General features: G+C 38.3%; 2 protein-coding genes across 3 annotated transcripts in view; one reads left to right on the top strand and one right to left on the bottom strand.

Moving 5' to 3' along the window:
• dnajc17 (DnaJ (Hsp40) homolog, subfamily C, member 17) overlaps positions 1 to 21,053 on the bottom strand; it is a 36,484-nt gene that overhangs the window by 1,257 nt on the left and 14,174 nt on the right. Inside the window, exons 8-10 of the mRNA XM_028438459.1 lie at positions 19,746 to 19,823; positions 16,833 to 16,913; positions 15,119 to 15,238 (exon numbers count right to left, since the gene is read on the bottom strand). Of these exons, the coding sequence (XP_028294260.1) occupies positions 15,119 to 15,238; positions 16,833 to 16,913; positions 19,746 to 19,823 (279 nt within the window). The remainder of the gene's footprint in view (positions 1 to 15,118; positions 15,239 to 16,832; positions 16,914 to 19,745; positions 19,824 to 21,053) is intronic.
• LOC114456593 (cdc42 effector protein 3) lies at positions 6,852 to 12,505 on the top strand. Of its 2 annotated transcripts, none has more exons than XM_028438462.1 (2): positions 6,852 to 7,382; positions 9,205 to 12,505. In XM_028438462.1, the coding sequence occupies exon 2, from the start codon at positions 9,295 to 9,297 to the stop codon at positions 9,904 to 9,906; it is 612 nt and encodes a 203-aa protein (XP_028294263.1). In that variant the 5' UTR covers positions 6,852 to 7,382; positions 9,205 to 9,294; the 3' UTR covers positions 9,907 to 12,505. The 2 variants fall into 2 exon arrangements, with proteins under 2 accessions (XP_028294263.1, XP_028294262.1); XM_028438461.1 differs by lacking the exon at positions 6,852 to 7,382 and adding an exon at positions 7,537 to 7,607.

The following is a 21,053-nucleotide window of genomic DNA, read 5'->3' as shown; positions in this document are numbered from 1 at the left end:
CAAAGGTGGACCTGTCAATCAAAGTGCCATCCCACAGGGGTTTAAGCAAACTTATTGATCAATAATAATACATTATATTATTTTTGTCATGGTAGTAAATCAAGTGTTCCTGATTCAATAAGTTCAAGTCCAAGTTAAGTCAAGAGTCATTTGTTTTCATTTCTAAGTCGAGATGCAAGTCCTTCTTTTGTCAAGTCGAGTCTAAAGTCATGAAATTTGTGACTCGAGTCCACACCTCTGCTTTTTACAATCTCTCTTGAAGTCTCGAGAAAAGTGTTGTAACCAAAATGGCAATAATGTCTAATGATTTTATGAAATACTGTCCAATGTTGAAAAAAACCACAAATTTCTCTCTGCAAAGAAGGCTAATCAAAACATTAGTATAATGGCAGGAGAATCACTGTGACAGCGTAATCCTCATGATTGAGCTCATCAGGATCTCTAATGTGTCCAGGAGTCAGGGCTGGATTTTGGATTTATTCGCCAGCAGGTATTAATTTATTTTCTACCTTGCTGTATTTTTGCAGCTATCAAACATGTATTATTATAATTAATGTAGGGTGTATTGTTTTTAACATATGGTTTTAAACACGCTGCAAAGTGTTGAAACTGATTTTCAGCGTAATTGATGAGGTATGAGCTTATTTATGTGTTTTTAAATACACAAATTCCACGTGAGGAAGGCCATGTGTCCACAGACTGAGCCATTGTTTTAGGATTATATCAAGGAACTCAGTTGGGCCAAGGAAGCGTCTCTTTAACAAGACAGTGAGCTGCAGGAGGAAGCGGGAGTCTGCGTGTGTGTGTGTGAGAGTCTGTGTGTGTGTGCATCAAGGCCCGTGAGAGCGCAAAGAAAAGCAATTTGAGGAGGAGAGGTACGTTTTTGTCAATGCACTCCCTGAGCTGAGGCATCTGGAAAACATCACAAGGACTCCAGCATCCATGTGCAGAAAGAAAGAGGGTAAAGTATGGAGGAAGACGAGAGCAGAGGGTCGGTGAGGGGAAGTCACCCACAATACCCCCCCCCCCCCCCCCCTTCCCATCCCTGGATTGAGGAAAGCTGCTATTATCATTCCAATATTATGAGCTCAAGCCCCTGTCTGACACGTAACTCTGAAATATCACGCAAACAACACTGGGTAATTAAACAAGTCTTGTATAAAACATGATCAGGTATAAAAGACATAGAATGCTCAACAGTAAATAAACACATCTACTATAACGCCCTCTATTGGTCACAATGCTGAAATCAATGTGAAAACTCTTAGGATTTGGCCTGACCCCTTGTCCACCCGCTGTGTTCATGGACAGAGCGCACACTGCTAATGATGGAGGGGAATTCTGAGCAATAGCAGGTGCTCCTTTGTCATTCTGATGCATTTCTTTCTCACGAAGAAGGACGTTTCCCTGTTTGGTAGTGTTAACTTACAATGTACATGTTTAGCTAGTGCTTCACTCTGTAACCAAACACTTGGCATGTGTGTGTGTGTGCGTGTCAACGTGCATTGCTGCAACACTGGGGCCCAGAGTCTGAAGGAAAACCACAAAACACAAACAACGTGCCCCTAAAAATGTGAAAGTAAACTGCATTTCCCAAAGTAAACGCAAGTGAGGATGCATAAGCGATACCCCTTAGAGTCAGTATAACCCCTTAGCATCACTATATCCCACAGTATAACCCTTCAAGATCAGTATAACCCCTCGGAGTCAGTATAACCCCTCAGAGGCAGTACAACCCCTCGGAGTCAGTATAACTTCTCAGAGTCTGAATTACCCCTCGGAGTCAGTATTCCCCTCAGAGTCAGTATAATAGCAGGGGTCGCTGTGGAGCCGATATAAACTGTATGTATCTTTACTAACCGCAGGGGGCGCTGTTGGAATTTTCCAATAGGTATGAATGGGGAAAAAAAAATAATAATTAATTTTTCAAAAATAATCAATGACAGTTAAACTTACGAAAACACCAGAACATAGCAGGAGTTTCCTTAGTATTCTGTACACTGGGGTACCCAGGTCGATTAAATCTGAATCTTGAAGATTTTTTCTTCAATAATCAACTACACAAAAACAATAAAGCATAGAAAGCTTGTGTGCGACAACACTTGAGGAGCATCTATAATGATACATTATTCCTGAGAAGCTCGTGTATGCTTCCTGGTTCTTAACTTTGCAGCCTTGATGGTTATCTGTATGACTTAAAGAGCTGGATATTAGCATCATTAGCCCTTAAACATCTCCAACCACTAACTGTACCAAGAAGTGAGTTTATAGACTTCCAAGAGAAGAATTGCTTTTGCTTTAACAAGGCTGCTTTGTGGTCAGAGCTAACATTTCTGCCTCTAATGCACTGTGGTGAAGTTAATCAAGAAGCTATTTATCTGGAGCTTGTGTGGTAGCACAGAGGGTATTTCTACGTGTGTGTCACTGAGCTCCACCGAATGTGATTGATGATCGGCAAATACTTTTTTTCTGAGTGTGTGTGCGTGTGGAGGTGCTGGCTAATTCAAACAAACAGGATCATGGCACTGTACATGTATTAGTGCAGTAGAGGTCGAAACTCGAAGCTCAGAAAAAAACATTTGGTGAGTAGATTATTAATCACCAGTCATTACGGGACTCGGCAGACACAAAAACCCTAAAGGTTTAGTCTATTACGATGTTTTTGTTAGTGGAGAACAAACACTTAATAGAGATTAGGGCTTAAATCTACTTCCTGTATTAACCCTTTACCTGCACAGACTGCTATATAGATTAAACTCCGACAGAGTACCTTCTTTTATGTGATGAAATGTGTCGAAACAGAGAAGAAGAAAAAATTGCATACAATCTTAATGCCTTCACTAATTATGTAATTCATTGTTTTAGAAATAAATTGCCTTGAAAATGATTAAACAAGATTACTTCATAATAAGTAATAATTTTGTCTTTTTTAAAAAAAATATGTTAAGGTTTCATTTATTCAAACAACTTAAACAGGAAGTTTACTTTAAAATTTGCTTTACAACCTGTTACAACTTCTGTCAGTCTTCCTCAGATGCATCTATACATGGCTTTCATGTATCCTTCAAAGGATGAGGATGCATCAAAGCAATTCTAATTCTTTGAAGGATAGGGATATGTTTAATTTATTCAAACAACTTTCTTCAGAAAATTTACTTTGAAATTTACTTTAATATCCTGACCTGTTTCGACTGCCAACTGCCAGTCTTCCTCAGAGGCATCTACTGATTGCTTTGATGTATCCTTCAAAGGATAAAGATAAGGATACATCAAAGCGATCCTTATCATTCAAGCGATAAGGATAATGATACATCAAAGCAATCCTTAATCCGTCAAAGGATAAGGATACATCAAAGCAATCAGTAGATTCCTCTGAGGAACACTGACAGTTAGCGGTTGAAAAATGTTAGGAGATTAAAGTAAAATTTAAAGTAAATTTCCTGAAAAAATTTGTCTGAATCAATTCAAACTTAACATAAGATTATTTCATTATTAAGTATTATGATGACATTATTTTATTGAAATATTTTTGGTTCAGGCTTAGTGAGTGTAAAGATGGACATAATATCTGTATCAGACAATTAAAAATGTAAATAAAATGTTTTCTTTAAGCTCTCAAACCAATGCATTTTAAAAGTAGATCTGTTGGGAAGTCGTGTGTGCGTGTGTGTGTGTAATCATGTGGTTAAAGGTGGTCACGGTGTTCATATGAGTGAAGGCCCATTGGGTGTAGACAGAGAGCGCCTTTGGAATCGGTAAAACTAAAAGAAATAAACTGTGAAAAGAAAAATGGGAGCAAAGACTTGAACTCCTGATGCCCTGGAATTTCTCTTCATGATGGATGAGCTCAGGGATTCTAGAATTAGAAAATGTAGGAGTTTAATGTCCAACAATACATAGTTATAAAAGCAAAAGTAGCTCCTTCAAGGGCTAATTTTCCAAGAAAAGCCCACTGACTGTAAAACAAAAGAAGCCATGAAATCTGGACATTGGAAATGTCAACAAAAAAAAGGGGGTGAGGCAAAATGAAAGGAGGAAATAAGAAAAAGTGTGAGATCCAACATCAAGAAGTAGAATTTTCAATTTGTTTATTTGTACTAAAATCAAATCTAAACACTGTAATCTAAATCTAAAGATTAAAATATTTACAATTCTTTATTGACCACACACACACAAACACACAACTGGGAAAAAATATCATGAGTTACGCAATACTGTATGTGCAATAAAGGGTTAAATATCTAAAAGTGGTTTCAAGCAACATGACTTTTTATGTATTTACAAGAACCAACGAAAAAAAAATACAAAGCTAAAATATTTCCCGAAATCCATCGAGTACACCAGCACATACTGGGGGAAAAAGTAGACCTCACTGAGGAAATATCACACGATAATGTGCATATGGTTCATGTTAAGAGGTGGGGAATTTTAATCGATACATGGTGATGTAGCTGCAGGCAATTCAGCATCAATTAGAGCGATGGCCCATAATCGATTACAGCCTCCTTCCTGTCGATACAACACATGGAAATGTGATATTTTGAACGGCTCCACCAGCTAACTACAACTACTGCAACACTGACATCATCCACAGTGTTATGGTCTATAAGAATATCGTTAGTATTTAACGATTTAATGAGAGTGAAGGTAGTCATGGGTGTCATCATTTGTTAGACTTTGGTTTTTCAACCTTTATGACTGAGTTGTGGCTTTGAGTAGAGCCGACTGATTAATCGGATCGATTTTAGCTATCACCGATTAATCGACATCGGTCCATAGCCCACACAATTGATTGGTCAAGCTAATATGTATCTGATGTATTAACATTTTTGCTGTGTGGAAATTGTGTGGCTCTGTGCTGTGTCGTGTTCATTTTGGAATATGTTTTTTTTTTTTTACATTGTATTTACAGTTTGCACAAATTTGCCTTTGGCTTTATAATCCCTATGTCGACATTGTTAATAGCTAAATAAAGTTCCCTATTTTAATTTTGTAGAGTTTTGCTTCTTTGTACTGAATCATATTGTGGTCATATAAGAATTTGTGATCATGTACACTATACTTTTAGGCTCAACGATTAATTGTGTTTGCAATATTATCGCAATATCATAAAATGCAAAGGCTGCAATTTATTTTTTATTTTTTTAGTAATAATTTATTTAAAGTTCTTTGGGAGTTTAATTTACGTAAAAAACGTCCAATTGGTTAAAACAGATATTAGTTCTCCTGACTTTTCCTGCACTTTAATGTGTGTGATGTTACTAACTAAATGTTAGTAAGCTTTATAATTTTTTATATTTGTTTATTTTATTTATTTATAGACTGTCCTGTTAAGTTCAGAGAGCGTTTAAGAAGTGCAGTCCACATGTTTACATGTTTCATGAAGTTAGTTAGTAATGTTGAAGAGGTAAAGCCACAGATTTGTTTGCTCTATTGCTGTAATCTGTGATTTAAAATTTAAATTTTATATTTATTTGAAGTTTAAATAAATCTGAAATTGTTTGTTATGAAACAGATTGATTTAGTGCTTGTGTTTATTGAGGAAAAAAAAATCGCAATTAGATTATTTTCCAAAATCGTTCAGCCCTACTATATATCCTGTGTATATCAATGTTCTTACTTCATATGTCGGCCGATATATCGGTTATCGGCAGATACATCGGATAATGGCTTTTTAAAACCCCCGATATCGGGTTTTAGCATTGACACATCAGTGGCACACCAAAAAAATTATGAAATATAACAATGCAACACCACAACACTGCCACCCAGTGATATGGATGAGTTTTGAGTTTTTCACAGTTTTGGATAGATGTTAAGTTTGCATGCGAAACGGGAATGACGTTGGAACTTCAAATCCACAGTGTTGGTTTTATATAACCATTGTATTTATTGATATATGGGATTTTGTCTATCAAGTTTTCAATCAGTCCATTTACCAAAAAAGAAAAAAAAACAATATTTCTCACATAAAAAAATCAAAAATCAAACAGTGCTTCCAGTAAATCTGAACCAAATGCCGTCCGTCTAGTTGCGATATTGCAGAAGATAAAGAACACATAACAAAGGGCCAGAAAACTGTCCAGTCTTCTGGTGCCAGTCAAAGCAATATCTGGAAACACTTCTGATCCATGGTCAACAACAATACGCCGTGTCCCCAATTTCAGGCCCAGCATTGCTGCATCAAACCACATTGCCCACTATGGTTAGGTCTTTAAAAAAAGGCATTCCCAGAAATCCAGCTCTGGTTGAACGTGTCGGTTTGAAGGCTGCGTAGCATGTGAACACATTACACTACAGAGTAAATGTCTCGCCATGGTCAGTCTGGATTGCACACTGTGTAAAGATGAGGCCAATTTTGTTATTCGCCAACTGTTTATTTAGTCAATGTAAAAAGAGATTTGAAAGATCAAACATGTCTTTCACACCCAGTTTGTTTAGGTTTAGTGATCAAGGCCGAGCATTCAAAATGAGAACGGGAACATCCACAATTTTCCTCGCGCTCTGTTGGATAACTTCAGGAATGTTTTAACTTTCTGGATTTAATGAATTATTCCTAGTATTTCTACAAGCCAAGGAGATTTTTAACAAAACCACTCATGTCCAAATGAGGAAGATGGTCAAAACTTTTTTTTGCCAAGTTTTTTATGCTAACAATCATGCTTGGAAGGGCATTCCTTTGCAACAGCATCATGCTAGAGGAGTGAGAATTGGAAAGGCAACATGTTATCTTGTGAAGCCCAAAATGCATGCTGATACATGTCTGAGTGCTACACTGCAAGTTGATCACACAGATAAGCTATTGGCCTCCAGTGAGGCAGAAAAGCCAGTCAGTGCAGTGGGCAGCACTGGGGGGCTCCCCACAAGCACGCAGGAAATCACCAAAGCATTGGAACAATGACATAGATTAGTGATCAGTTAACCCTTTTTGCTAAAAGGCTGATCTGTTTGCTCATTGACTATGACTTCCTTTTTTTTTCTTTTTCAAAATGCATTGCATTCCAACTCCTTCAAACACAGCCTGCTGCCCAGTCGAGCTGATTCTTAGCCTCTAACTATCACATTTACAGTGTTATAGGGAGTTTCTGTCAATCAAGCTGGTACAAACTGTCCTACGGGTGACGGATGCACCTAACAATTAAACACTGGGATTTACTTACCACCTACAATTCAAAGGTTGAAACACTCCTTAGTACAACCAAGAAGGAAAAACTTTTAATGGGATTTCTGACCTCGGAGGACAAGAGGGCTTGTCTGTGGCTTATCAGGGAGTTGAAACAGACTTTCATCAGCCACATGCCTCGGCCGTGATCTACAATACAGTTGGAATTGTATTCTGGGAAGGGTTGGCAAAAAATGGATGCACAATATATACAGTAATGGTAAGTAAGAGCCTTTTTTCAATGTAAAAAAAATTACACGGTTTAAGCTGAAGACTGCTTTGTTTATCTCGGTGATGAGCAATGTACTCTGTGTAAAAGTCGGCAAGCCCTGTCATGTTCAGCAGGAGTTTGTCAGGCTGTTCAGTTAGAGACGGCTTAGTTTCCTGACAGAGACGGGTGTGCATGTGTGGGCTTAAAATATCCTGTATTGTCTCAGACCAACAGGTAAGAAGAAACGAATCCATCTCAATTTTATTGCTGCTTATTTTACCACATTGACTGCATGCAGAGAAAACCACTATAGTTATTCTAGCTCAGAGTAAAGCCTTTATCAAGGTGATTCTATGGAGATACCAAATGATTAAAATGTGTTTTGTGGCCAATCTGTTTTAATGGACTTCTTTAGTTTTTACTTGGCCATGAAGAGCTTCCTGAGCATAATACCCATGGCTAAAATCCTACGACTCCTCCTTGGCCAAACTGACAGCCTTGGAAAGGAATGCTGTTATGTCCACACTCTCCAATCTCCCGCTGCTACTAAAGAGCCGATAAAACCTTTACAGGCCAACAAAACCTGTTTGCTGAAGTGGCTTACAAATTTACAGAGTGAGTGTTTCAAGTCACGAACACAGATCTGATGTGCAAAGCTGGTGCGAGAAGATTATCTAACCAGCACTCCTGCATTGATGAGCAGAGGTCTGCTTTGTTTAATGAAATGATTACGGATCACGAAACAAAGGAAATTTATGGGGAGATGTTTTCTTTTAAGTTTTCAGTAAAAATAAAATTACTTCATCACAAACCAAAAACTTCTAATAAGCTATTTACATGAAAGTAATTGTTAATTTACTTAAATAACATGCTTGCTTCTTTTGCTTTGAGGTTTGGACATGGTATCATTTTGAGATTTAAATTTCTGTTGGTTTTGTTAATGGAGAATCTGAAGGCTAACCTAACTTAAAGGCACACTGTGTAACTTTTGGACACTAGGGGTGCTAGACCTGTAACTTTCACGTCAAGCGCCCCTAGTGGCCACAAGCGTAGCAGCACTATCGCAAAAATCAACAAATGTCAGTCGGGCCAGCCTCCCTCGTCTTTTGATTGTGTATGCAGACAGTAGTTGACCTGTAATTTCAGGATAAGGATTGGCTTTAAGGGCTGGGGTGCGAAGCGGAGCTGGGCTCGCGCCACGTTGGTGGCGTTTCCCCCCCTACTCACCATCGTTATCCCCCTTCGCTGGGGATCGGCACGGCGGCCGGGGGCGGGGTGGAGGTGTAATGGTCGACCCGGGGTGCGTCGGCGAGCAGAAGGCGGGTTGACGGAGGAGGCCGGGTCTCGGTGGCGTCTTTAGCCTTTTATTGCTTGCCTCGGCCATGACCAGGAGTCCAACAGGCGGAAAGATAGTAGTAAAAGAATTAGCCCAATGAGTATATCCGAGCCTGTAGTCACGTGACTGCCGTAAAGTGATACATTCTCCAGGTCAAATGACATGACCAAAGACGGTCCGTCTCTCCAAACTTACATGGGTGGTATTTCAAGAGGGAAGCCCCACTCGGAGCATTGATAGTCAAGCGCTGTATATTGGCCTGAGGAATCATTTAAAATAACTCATATGCGTCAACTCTGTAGGTCAAAAAGTCTGCGGTGTGCCTTTAAATATATGCAGCAGACCACACCTGAACTAAGGGAAAGAGGGTTATTAAAATTTTTTTATCACAATTGAAGGGAATAGAGCAGCAAAGGTTGATATATTGTCATTTAATGTTGAATGGGACTATGGCAACAAGCACTTATTACGTTTCTTCTTTTTGTTTTGTTACAGAGAGATTAAAAGAAATATAAAACTTTGAAGGATTTTTGGAACAAGCCAACGAGACAACTGGTCAGTTTCAGCCAAACCAGATCAGCCAAGATGCCTCTTAGAGCATCTCTGCACAGAAAGCCTTCCTCGGGCCGTTGGGCCGGCAGACACTCCAAGCGGAAGGAGGTGCTGTCCGTCAACATGATCAGTCTGCCAATGGCCGATTTTCGTCACATCTCTCACATTGGAAATGATGTCCAATCAGACAGCTTTGGCGATCTTTCCTTTTTAAAGAGGGGCCACCGATTGCTTCTACAAAGTTCCCAAAGTGAGCAGAACATCTTCCTGGCCTGTTCCCCCCCTCCAAAGCCACCCCGAGTAAACCTGGATGAGCCGGATAGCATTGAGAGCCAAGAGTGGTCCATGAACCACCAGCGCAAAAGCCAGAAAAGGATCAAATGCAACTCCATGCCGCTACTCGACAGCAAGGATAGAGAGGATATAGATGAGGAGCAGGACAGGTACCAAGAGGAAAATGAAACGCACAGCACAGGTCGGGGCAGCAGGAGTTCAAACAGAGATGGAGACTTTACAGAGACCGGAAATAAAACTGTGGGGCAACAGAAGGACGAGGACAGTGGATTTTCATTCAGCCTGGACCTAGGCCCTTCAATCCTGGACGATGTTCTCCAGGTTATGGACAAAGAACACAACTCATTATAAGGAGGACACTTGTGATTTTTGTGGGCACAACAGATATTGAGTATTTTTCCTGTGATCACATCAACTCTAATTAGCAACTATTCTCACAAAACGTACGACTTTATTGATAGGACTGAATAAAGAACAAGAAACTAAACGTAGTATATTCAGATTTATACTTGTTTCTTTGAAAGGTGTTTCTACAAAATTATTGTACATAGTGACATTTTGACCTTATTTGTTCATTTCATTTTTTGCTGCTGCTTTCCGTAAAACCACACAGTAGAACACTAAAGTCGGCTGGTATAACTTAAAAGTGTTGGGTTTAAGGAAAGAAAAGCTAAGGCTCGAATCCAAGGTCCTCGAGCGGTAATGTCTCGGCTCTTGGATTGCTTGCCAATGTATTGTGTGTAGAAGGCAATTTTTACTCCGCACGCATCCCAGAGGCCCCACTTTAGGTAGACCAAGGTACCCCCCATCTCTCCTTCCCAACAATGCAGTGAAAACAAACACTTAGTTCTGCTTCCAATGAAAGCCTGCCAGCGGTGGCAGATTGGGCTGCAGCCCAAACCAGGCCACAGGTCCAAGACCTTAGAAAAGAATCTCATTGCACGCTGTTTTCTTAGCTGCAAATCAGAGTCTGATGTTGCAGTAAGTGTCGCACGAGAGGGAAAGTGGTAAAGGGTAACATGATACTTCCACATACGTGGGGGGTGTCAAAAGAGCAGGGCCACAGACATCCATTACTTCAGCAAAAGTCTTGATGAGGTTTTAAACACTAACGTCTGACCAAACAGACCCAGAAACAGCATCTCACACACACGGTGAGTGTCAGCACTCACCGAAATAAGAATCATGTCCCTTTTGCTCATGATAGAGGAAACATGACAAAGACCCAGTCTGTGCATTAGTTGGAGGTTGCCAGGTTTGGATATAAGCCAAACCAAGAACCAGACAAATTCCGAAATGCTCAATGGGTCACGCGCCAGAATACAGAACTGTGAGAGTCCCGCTTCGAGCAGTAGATTTTGACATCCTTGTAAGTCTAAACAGAAATGGCTGTGGCTACAACAGACTCTAGACACTATATATGTTTTTGTATTTCCCACTTTAAAGTGGGTATCACTATCCCTGCTTCTTGTGTTATGACAGAAAGCACTTGAAGAATGAAACATTTTGTATTTTGGGTGTATAAAAATATATCTATATCATTTAAATTCCAAGATTGGTGGTTTTGTGGGTAGAAGAGTTTCATGTGAACATGTTTTAAGAACTTGGGGGCAAAGATTGTTTACACACTCAAAGACTTTACTGAGCTTTTCATTGACAAATGCCACTGAGAGGGCTATGTGCCTTGTCTACAGAAATAATAGCTTTAAACATTTAAACAAAACAAGCAGCAGTGTTCTGTTCCCCAATAAAAACACACCATTTTTAACTTGGTACAAACTGCAGGGAGGTCATCATGTATAGTGTATATTATAATACCAAAGCTAATGGCCTTTGACTGCTTGGTTAAAGTAGTTACACTGATCTTTGGACAGCTCTCATGGGCCAAGGCTAATGTCGGTCTCATGTGTTTGTTCCACGTACATCAGCCCCCTTCAATATTTAAAAAAAACTGTGCATTAGTTAATCTGAATTTCTATACTAACTGAAAGATATAAGATCTGTGTGCATTCATATGCTCATTACCACTCCCAGGGAGGGAATATTTTCACATGCATTTAGTGATTTGTTTGTCTTTTGCAAATTTATGTTAAAAGGACTTGTTTGATTTTGACAAAGTTTTAACCAAAGATAGACATAATTCCATGGAAGATTCCAATACATTTTGGAGGGGATCTGGATCAATATACTGATTCTGAATCAGTTGGGTTTTTTTTTTTTTAAATGTAAATCCCTATCTCTCATTATTGGTAAAATTTCAAAAATTCTTATCTCGGTTTGTCATTAACCAATATTCATGAACTTTACTCAGGTATGTCAGGTTGGTTTCTCAATTATCCGATTGAGTTTCATCCGGATCAGATCCAGATTGCGCATTTCATTGTGATTAAAAAAATTAATAAAAAATGTTTATCCCATTATATCGTTATTATTGGGGGATAGAAATTTCTTCCAAGCTTTTAAAGTGTGAATGAATTAAAGATCAGTGATCCAGATTAACTGCCAATATCTGCAATATACACTGTATAATATATAGATATTTGGCGCTTGGTGGAGGTTTGTGCTCCAAGCACTCTAGTTATTATTTGCTCCTCCTATTGTATCAGCCCCAGTTTTAACGCCAACTGGTCTAGTGTTGACCATGTCTTATTTTCATCCACAATATCGTGTGGATTGTAAAACAAATAATGTCAGAAAAGCAAGCCATAAATCAGCCAATGCTGATAAAATATATGATTCCCAAATGACAAATTCATGATGATAACCTTGAAAACAGCCACATGACTGACACGAAAACAAAGAGCCAGTAATTGGAGACAAATTATCTTGTCTGCACTGTGAAAACTGTTCGAACTGTGACGCCCCTCCGATCACATCTGGTACCATTTACCTCCCGCTAAAAATCATACGTGCTGTCATACAGAATTATATTAAAAAAAATAACTTGTCATCTCACTGAATAGTATTCTTATTTTTGGGAGCGGATTGCTAATTAAACCTTGTGAAGAAAGAGAAATTGAATTAAATCTGAGGTGTATTGCAACTTTTTTCCAATGTCATATCAAACTAAAAGATGAATTATTTGTTTTTCCATCTTGTTAATTTAAACACGACATCATTAAATAATCGGTAATTGCTTAAGATGAAGAGAACATTTTCTATTTTGTTCTGATAATTACAAAACACATAAGACTGCTGGCCTCCATCCCAAATAAGCTATTACCTTTTTTTTTTTTTTTTTTAGAAAAAGGTTCATTACGCCTACAGCACGGCCACATACAGTGCATCTCATCCACACTAGAACATTTTAACACAAGCTTACACACTCCAAGAACTAGCAAACCAGTAGTCTGGAAAAACAATCCCAGGACAGTGGATCTGCTGCATCTGGTTTGTGTCGTGACAACCAGCCAAAGTCTCCCTCCTTTCAGAGGGAGGTGGCAGGCATTGGAGGCTTAAATTTAAATCCTTTACAATGGCTTCACTTCAAATAATAAGCAAAGCTAAACTGTGCAGTAAACCGTAAATAAAAACTTGGTGATTAATGATGGCATTGTATCTCTGGAGACACAAACATCACATCAGCCAGGGACAAAGCAGACAGAGAGGGAATCTAAATTCAAGAGTACAGTCTGGGAGCTGGTAAATTATGGGTTCGACCCTGTGGAATTCATACAGTCTGCTAAACAAGTTATTTATTCATATTTAATGAAGCAGCAGATGAAAACAGGGGAAAAAACTCTAAGTTTTGCTGTCTGAATTTCCACCCTTGCCACCACTATGATAAAATGGCAGTTATTCCTTCAGTTTCAATTACTAACAACAGTATACCACCCACTGCAGAAAACATACAGCGCATTATGAAATGAAATGAAATTTTATATCCTACAATACCTCATTTTGCAATCTTTACCAATGAACAAATGTCAGTAGTCCAAAGGGGAAAGACAAAACGGGAATAAAACTAATTAAAAGAGACATTCTTCAGAACATGAGTTACTTAAGTTAAATGCACATGGAGCAACTCCACACTGTGAAGGAGTTAAGGCACCTACCTATTCTCAGATATTTAATTTCTATAACCAGAAAAACAGGGTGAACCCAGTAGGACCAGTTATAAATCATAGCTTACACACTCTGGAGTCAAGCAGAACAAAAACAGAGCCAGGAGTTCAACACTGCCCTCTGTGAGTGCAGTGACAATTTAACACACTGCAGGACAGTTAGTCATGTTCTGCTTCTATGAACTCTGACGGGGGTCTTCGTGGGGGATTTCAGGCCCCATATTTTTATCAGACCCCTCACATTGGCCTCAAATTCATTTAATGAACCCAGCAGAGGATTGAACTCATAAGTGTTAAGTCATTGGCCAGCTTACTCCATGCCCGCTGATGTTTCGGCACAACCAAAAAGAAGATAAAAGGAGAAAAGTTGGAGTTTTTGATCCAGGTGAGTCAGAGAAAAAGGACCAACCAACATGATTCGGGCTTCTAATTACCAGTACCTCCATCTCTCTTTCAAGGCCCTAGCCCCCACTGAACCAGGCCCACACAACTAAAATCCACACTAATTCATTCATTATGTCACCAAGAGCCTCTTTAGCCAGAAGTACTCTCACTGACAGCTAATTAGCAAATTACCTGGCCATCTATTGTAATGTTTTTGTTCCCATTTGCAGGCAAAAAGATGAAGCAATCAAGTTCAGATATGTGAAAAGCAAAACCAGGTTCCCATAATAACATTTGGTGAGATTAGTATGACAAATCCCACAGCGCAGGTCTCAAATGTGATCTCTGGAATGGGGGTCTGAGGCGGAGGGGTGAAAACCAGTTCAGCAGCAGCTCTGGAGACACAGAAAAGTGGAGGAAAGGTCTGTGCTAAAAGCCTGATGTTTTCATAATGACAAGAAAAAAAAGGAAATTAGAGTTTAATTGGACAAGGAAGATATTGAGGCTGCCTTTTCATGTGTTTTGGACCATTGTGATTCCATAAACCACTCTATCCAATAGAATGGACATGAAAAAAGACAAGTACTGGACTGTGCAAAGTAGATATTTGAAAATGAAAAATAGAACTCCCCAAAAAAGTCCCTCAGTTTTAAATTTCACAAACATAAAACTCAAAACAATGAGAGTACATCGATGTTAAAGTAGATTTTAATAATAAATACTAATAAAGACGGACATGTGGTCCGTCTCATGTGCCAGGCTTTCATTATTACACTGGAATAATCACCATTCCTGAGGTCTCCCAGGTCATTTTCAGTAATGGGAGCTTGACCTGCAGCTTTGAGTCAATGTCAGGCCAGCGCCTCGACACTCCAAAACAAGCAAATTGAGCTCCATTAAACCCAACACATTGCTGTGGGCCAGCTGAACAGTGTGTTCTTTGGGGTAATACTTATATCACTAACACAAAAATGTACAAACCTCTGCTTCAGGGCTCCAGTTGAAGCCCGAGTCCGTGTTGGAGGGTGAGCAAATGGGAAGACATTGTAACAAAATTCTGACATGTTTTATGAGGGAAGGAATTGCAGCAATGTGTTCTGCTGTTGTATCGGTACCTGTGGAGACATGAAGTGGCCAGATTGAGATGCTGCAGTGAAAACTTCAGGCTGTCCTTCGAGCCATGAAATCTTCAGAGGGTTCACGCTGAGGCCACTTTCATTCTTAGCAGCGAGTTCCTAACAAAAAGAAAAAAAGACATGAAATATCTATAGGTTGAAATGTTTTACATAACTGTATCTCAAAAAATGTATTCTTAAAATTGAAAAGCTTCACGAGAGCAACATCTGCAACGATGAAAAGGAAAATATCACATTGTGCCGTTAAAACAAAGTCTTTTCAGCTTCAGTTTTTATTCTAACAACTCCAATATGTATGCAATAAAAAATATAATTTTTTGTCCAAATTGTCGCAAAACCAACAAAACAAAAACACAAAAGTAGCTCTTTTGACCTTTGACCTTTATTGGTCTTGGTCTGAAGTGCTAATTGTAGGAAACCAAAGACCATTAGTTTGAACTGACAGCAAAGTAGCCAGTCTCATTATGTTATTATTAAGATACATGATATCATAAAACTCCATCACCCATTAAAATTTCAGTCATAAAAACTGTTGGAAACATTAGTGACAGCTTTTAAAAAAAAAAAAAAACTTTAGGATATAGATTGTATCTCACATGATTGTGTGGGAGTGAGAATTAAGTTGACTTTGTGTAACCAGATATTCTGCAACATTAGCTATAGTCAATGTTGAGTATATCAACATTTATCGTAAATGTGACAGGAACTGAACATTGATGGGTTTATGTTTTGAAAGTTGGCAGTGGTTACTGTTACCTTCTCTTGGTGTGAGGTTGTGGGTTCAAGTCCCACTGATAGAGCTGTCAATTGGGGTTCTGCTATGGGTCAGCTACCTGTCTGTTTGTTTTTTTTTGTTTATTCCATTACTTGAGTCAGGTTATTCTGTGTTTTCTGTCACTGCTGGATGTAGGTTTGAGTAATTAGGTCACCCTTCCTCCTCCACACAGGTGCCTGTACTGTTTAGGGTGTTTAAAGACTGAACTTCACGTGTCGGCATGTTCTCTGCTTAGTTACCAACAAGTCTACTGTTTGTAGTTTCCAGCAGCAAGTGTTTTTGTTAGTTGTTTCCAGTCTTTGGTCTGCACTCTACTTTTGTTTAGATTTGAATTAAGAGGACTTTTGGATGACTCCACTGTTGCCTGCTACTTTGAATTCCTGCAACCTACACCACCCAGTCTGACAATAGGTACTAGACGTAGGGAATAGAAATTATATTTGTATCTAATCCAGTTTTAAAACCAGACACAGAAACATAGAAGCTATAATCTTATAGATTATTTGCATATGTATTCTGCATATGGTGTGTTACGTAGAGCGAAAACATATGTCAGAGTAAAGTGCTCACGACAATAAATCCTAGAATCACGCGAGCAGGATCATCTCACGAGGAGCCAGAGTCGCATAAAACAATGGAAGCCCTACTGTCCAGTGGTTTTTTCATCAGCAAAGAGATTGTTTAAGGACAAAACAACAAGAATTTCAGTGGAAGTCTCAGACACTATCCCAAGGCTCCAAAGTCCTTGACATGTTTCAATCCCAACAGTAATCTAAATCAGGAGGTGACTCAAAGACAATGAGACTGCAGTGAGTCATGAACAAGAGTGCTTCTATGGAAATGTGTCCCGAGGAAAAGCTTTTTTTTTTTTTAATATTGAACAAACACAATGAGTGCACTAAGGAGTTACATACTTACAGCTGCTCTCACAGTTGCAAATTCGACCACAGCGCTTCCTTTCTTCTTACTCGATACAATCACATTCAAAACATCTCCGTACTGGAAGCAAGAGAGCGGAGGAGAAAAGAAAAGCAAAGTGAATGAAGAGGCTAGAAGCTGAACATTTGAATTAGTGGAACTAAACACTAGCACGAAAACAAAAAGCACATGTAGACTTAGGCTGTGTTGGAAATGTCATACTAAGTTTGACGTCAAAATTAGTATGCAGTCAGTTCACATTAGATAGTATGGAAAGACTGAGTACACTAGAAATACCCGGATGTAAACTATATCAGGACATTTGTTAAGTATGCACGGTGGGCACACTAGTCATACTTATCCGCCTCATGATGCATTTCGAGCAGAACATAAAATCGTCCTGGGACCGGCTTTAACCTAAAAATCAATCAAAACAAAAGCATCTCGTCTTCCATTACTTTTTTAAAGCTTTCATAATAGTTTTGAAGTTTACCCCAAAGTTTTGTCAGTAGCACAATGGTGGGTCTCCGAAAACCTCGTAAATGTCGAAATGAAATGTGTTTCTGCGCGTTTTATTCATCCATGACCACATGTTGTTATTCTACTACTAATACCAAGTAATTCAGTTGTAGATACAGTATCTCAGCCTTTCTAAATTCAATGAATATCCACAATAATAGCCAGAGCGCACAGTTCCCCCCACGTCATTTTTAATCGCAAATTGTTAAAATAATAAATCTTCATCTTTTCCAAAATCCTGAAATTTTATTAAAATTCTTCCCCAAATTTTTCTTAAATTGAATAAAAATTGGACACAAACTGAAAGAATTTTAAAGATTTGATATTGCCTGTAACTTCCATTACTTTACATATATTTATAGGGTAGAATAATGTTGAAATTGCTTGTTTTCCCAGCTAAAATTTGTGGCTCACTTTTAAAATGGTCAGTATTTGGCCCTGTTCTACTTGGTCACTTTCTCGCTTAAAATGTTTTCAGAACTTTCAAATGTGGCGAATCAACGGAGATTTTTAGCCTCAGCGTGTTTCAGGTTTTTGTTGTTGTAGGTTTGAAATGCATCTTGGGTAACTTTGAAGTATACTTAAGTGGGAATGGTCAACATCCTAATCATACTTATAGTGTATACGGTAGTAGTATATACTCGTGCATAGTATGAAATGTGCCATTTCAAACACAGCCTTAGACATCCAAAGCAATGTCAGCTAAATCAGACTTCTGGCATTCACTGTGTATTCATAGTTCATATATACATATATGACCTGATAGTATTTATTTATGATGTATTTATGACGTTCCTTTTTTTAAATCTCTACAGCTGGGAAACGGTTTGACCTTAAAACAATGGAAGCAAAATCAGAAAATCCATGAATTTAAACTTAAAGTGGGAGAAATAAAAGGTACACTTCTTTTTGATGATCAATGCGTTTTCATCCTTAAGAACTGCTGGCATAAAACTGGGCTCATGAGTAAGAAGGCTTTTGGGAATTTTATTCTGGAAAACTGTAATTCACTGGGAAAAGGGAAGTCCAAGAATGCTAATGCTCACTAGGGACGCTCTAAAGCAAGCCAACAGTGACAAACAAGCCTCTCAAAAAGGCCTCTGTCTGCTAAGAAAAAAATATGCAAAAAAATCTTTCCCTTCACAAAGAGATGTTTGAGTTTGATGCAGCCAAAAAACACAATTTTGTACACTTACGCAAGCTCACACGCATTCAAGTGATCGCACACAGCCGTGGATATTTTTAGTCCTCAGTCATTTGAGCTCGCAGCCTGTAACTGCATTGAATTTAAAGAAAAAAATCATAATTTCCCATGTTTGCCTGTCTCTGATATTGATTGCGTGCACATAGTCATAAATGATGCCTTTCTTATTTATTACACTTCATCTGACATCATTGAGACTTGACCAATGCCAGTTTTAGGCCAACCCATCCAGCTCCAAAAACCCCATATGACTCGGGGTGTGACGGGGTTGCATGAGAAGAGCACATTTCCTAATGCCTCCCTTGGCTCTCACCTGGCGAGCGGGGCACAAACAATGCTGTGCATGGCTTTAAGAGGGCGATGCAATATTGCCCTCAGCAATTTCACTACAACAAAACTTAATGGGCCTTGTTTAAGGGGGGGAAATAAAACATCTACAGCACTGATGTCATGCAGACCTCAAATGTGGTCTCACTACACATGGTTATTAGCAAACGTAAGTGGACATAAAACTGCTCATTAATTCAATAATTTTATCTCATAGTCATATACATGTGCACCACACAAGAATTCTTAGAAGATTTTATTGAGGAGCATTTTATGAAAACAAAAGCTTGCTATTGTCGTTTGATTTCCCGTCTTTAATCATGAGTTTATTTCGGATTTATCATGATCTTCATATATAAGGACTAAAATATTATTGAAATTTCAAAGCATCTACCGATTTAACGTTACAATATGTGAGAAAGGGGGAAGCACAATTAATCGCATCCAGGCCTGGGCAATATGCCAGGAAAATGTATCACGATATAAGTGTTTTATATCAGTCGATATCGATAGTTTTTTTTTAAGGAACAGAAAATAAATTTAAATCATTTAAATATTATTTATTTTAGTTGTAATATTTTACATTAAACATTTAAAAAGAAGTGAACAGAATTATGAAAAAAAACAAAAAAAAACTTCAATTAAATATACAAACTGGTCAATAAATGCTTGATCAAACAAAATGTGCAGCCGTTCTTCTGCCTACATCCCCCAGACGGAGTTTTAACAGAGTTCAGTGAATTTATTGGACATTCTATCGCACATATTTTCTATTGATATTGATCACACATCTATTGTGATACATATTGTTATTGTTTTTATCGCTCAGATTTAATCGCATCACGTTAAGACATTTTGCTCACCTTTTGAAGAAGTCTTAAAATAACGTCTTGAGAATAGCCTCCATTCATCTCATCATCTTTCTTACACTTCCACTTTAACTGCAACAAAATGAAGAGGGTTTTTTAAGCTGTTAATAAGAAGTTTACATGCAAGACATGGTATAATCACTTGAGCTGCTGTGATTAAACTCAGCTGACACAATGAGGCACAGCGAGCCTCGCCTGATGTGCCTCTGATCAGACAGATTGCTCGAAGCATCAGGAAAAGCATGGAGCTACAGGAAGGAGGCATTGTTAAGATCTTGGAACGTCACTGTGGCACCACCTGTGAGACCTGCAGTCAATTTCCTTTCATGCCAACAGGCCCGACAAATGGGTGACGCTTAACACATGGACTCCCAAGCTCAAAAAACACATTAGTCAAAGAGATAATTTGGCCAACCTGGACATGTTGGTGTCCTTAAACCTAGGCCAATCAATTTCATATTTTTATATATAATTGATTTAATTAGATTTGATAGTTGCTGACCTGACTGCATACATATTCTAATTCTGCCCCAGAAGAAGCCTTGAAACACTTCAAGTAAAGTTAATATATATCAAGGCTTAATTCAGCAGGTTCTAATAACAGTGAAAGAAATAGGTTTTTAGGAACCATTTAAACACTTTTTTTTCACAATTACATAAAGTAATGATGAATTTCTCTCAAAAACAGACTTCTACACCTACTAATAGCCCTCATTCATCTCTGAGTGAGTTGTTAAAACAGTTGAATGATGTGATGTCTGTATTTTCAGCCAACAGTCCTATGACATGGCTGTGTTTAATCGGGTTGTAAATAATGGAACAATAGAAAAGCTGCTGGCTGATCCAAACACTTCTTTCTGCGCCGATTGTTTCCAAACTAATAAAAATAAAAGCGAGGTCACAATTAAAAAGGATTGCTTTAATTTACATTAGGATAAGCAGTAAAAACTTGGGTTTTATTCTTAACATTGGATTTACAACTGAGACTAGAAATTGGTGTAAAAAAAAAACTACAAAAATCATATTATAGTTTATTTAATGTTTTTAATTGATGATTTTGATGTTATTATTGATTTTTAAACTGTTTATTGTTTTCTGTTGCACTTTTAATCATGAATTACCTTATGTATAAAATGCGCTATACAAAAAAATGTGCCTTGCTTGCCTAACACACAACTTGACAGTGAAAATAGAAACCTGTATTACATCAGTGTCAGTTTGACACCAATTTCCCCATCAGTGTACCTGTTTCCTCTATAGGCAGAATTTAATGATGATGGGATGTTCCATCTGTGGTGAAAC

Source organism: Gouania willdenowi, chromosome 22, assembly GCF_900634775.1.
Source record: "Gouania willdenowi chromosome 22, fGouWil2.1, whole genome shotgun sequence".
Classification (NCBI taxonomy): Eukaryota; Metazoa; Chordata; class Actinopteri; order Blenniiformes; family Gobiesocidae; genus Gouania; species Gouania willdenowi.
The sequence above is the reverse complement of the archived record's forward strand: the minus strand, read 5'-3'. Positions and strand labels throughout refer to the sequence as shown.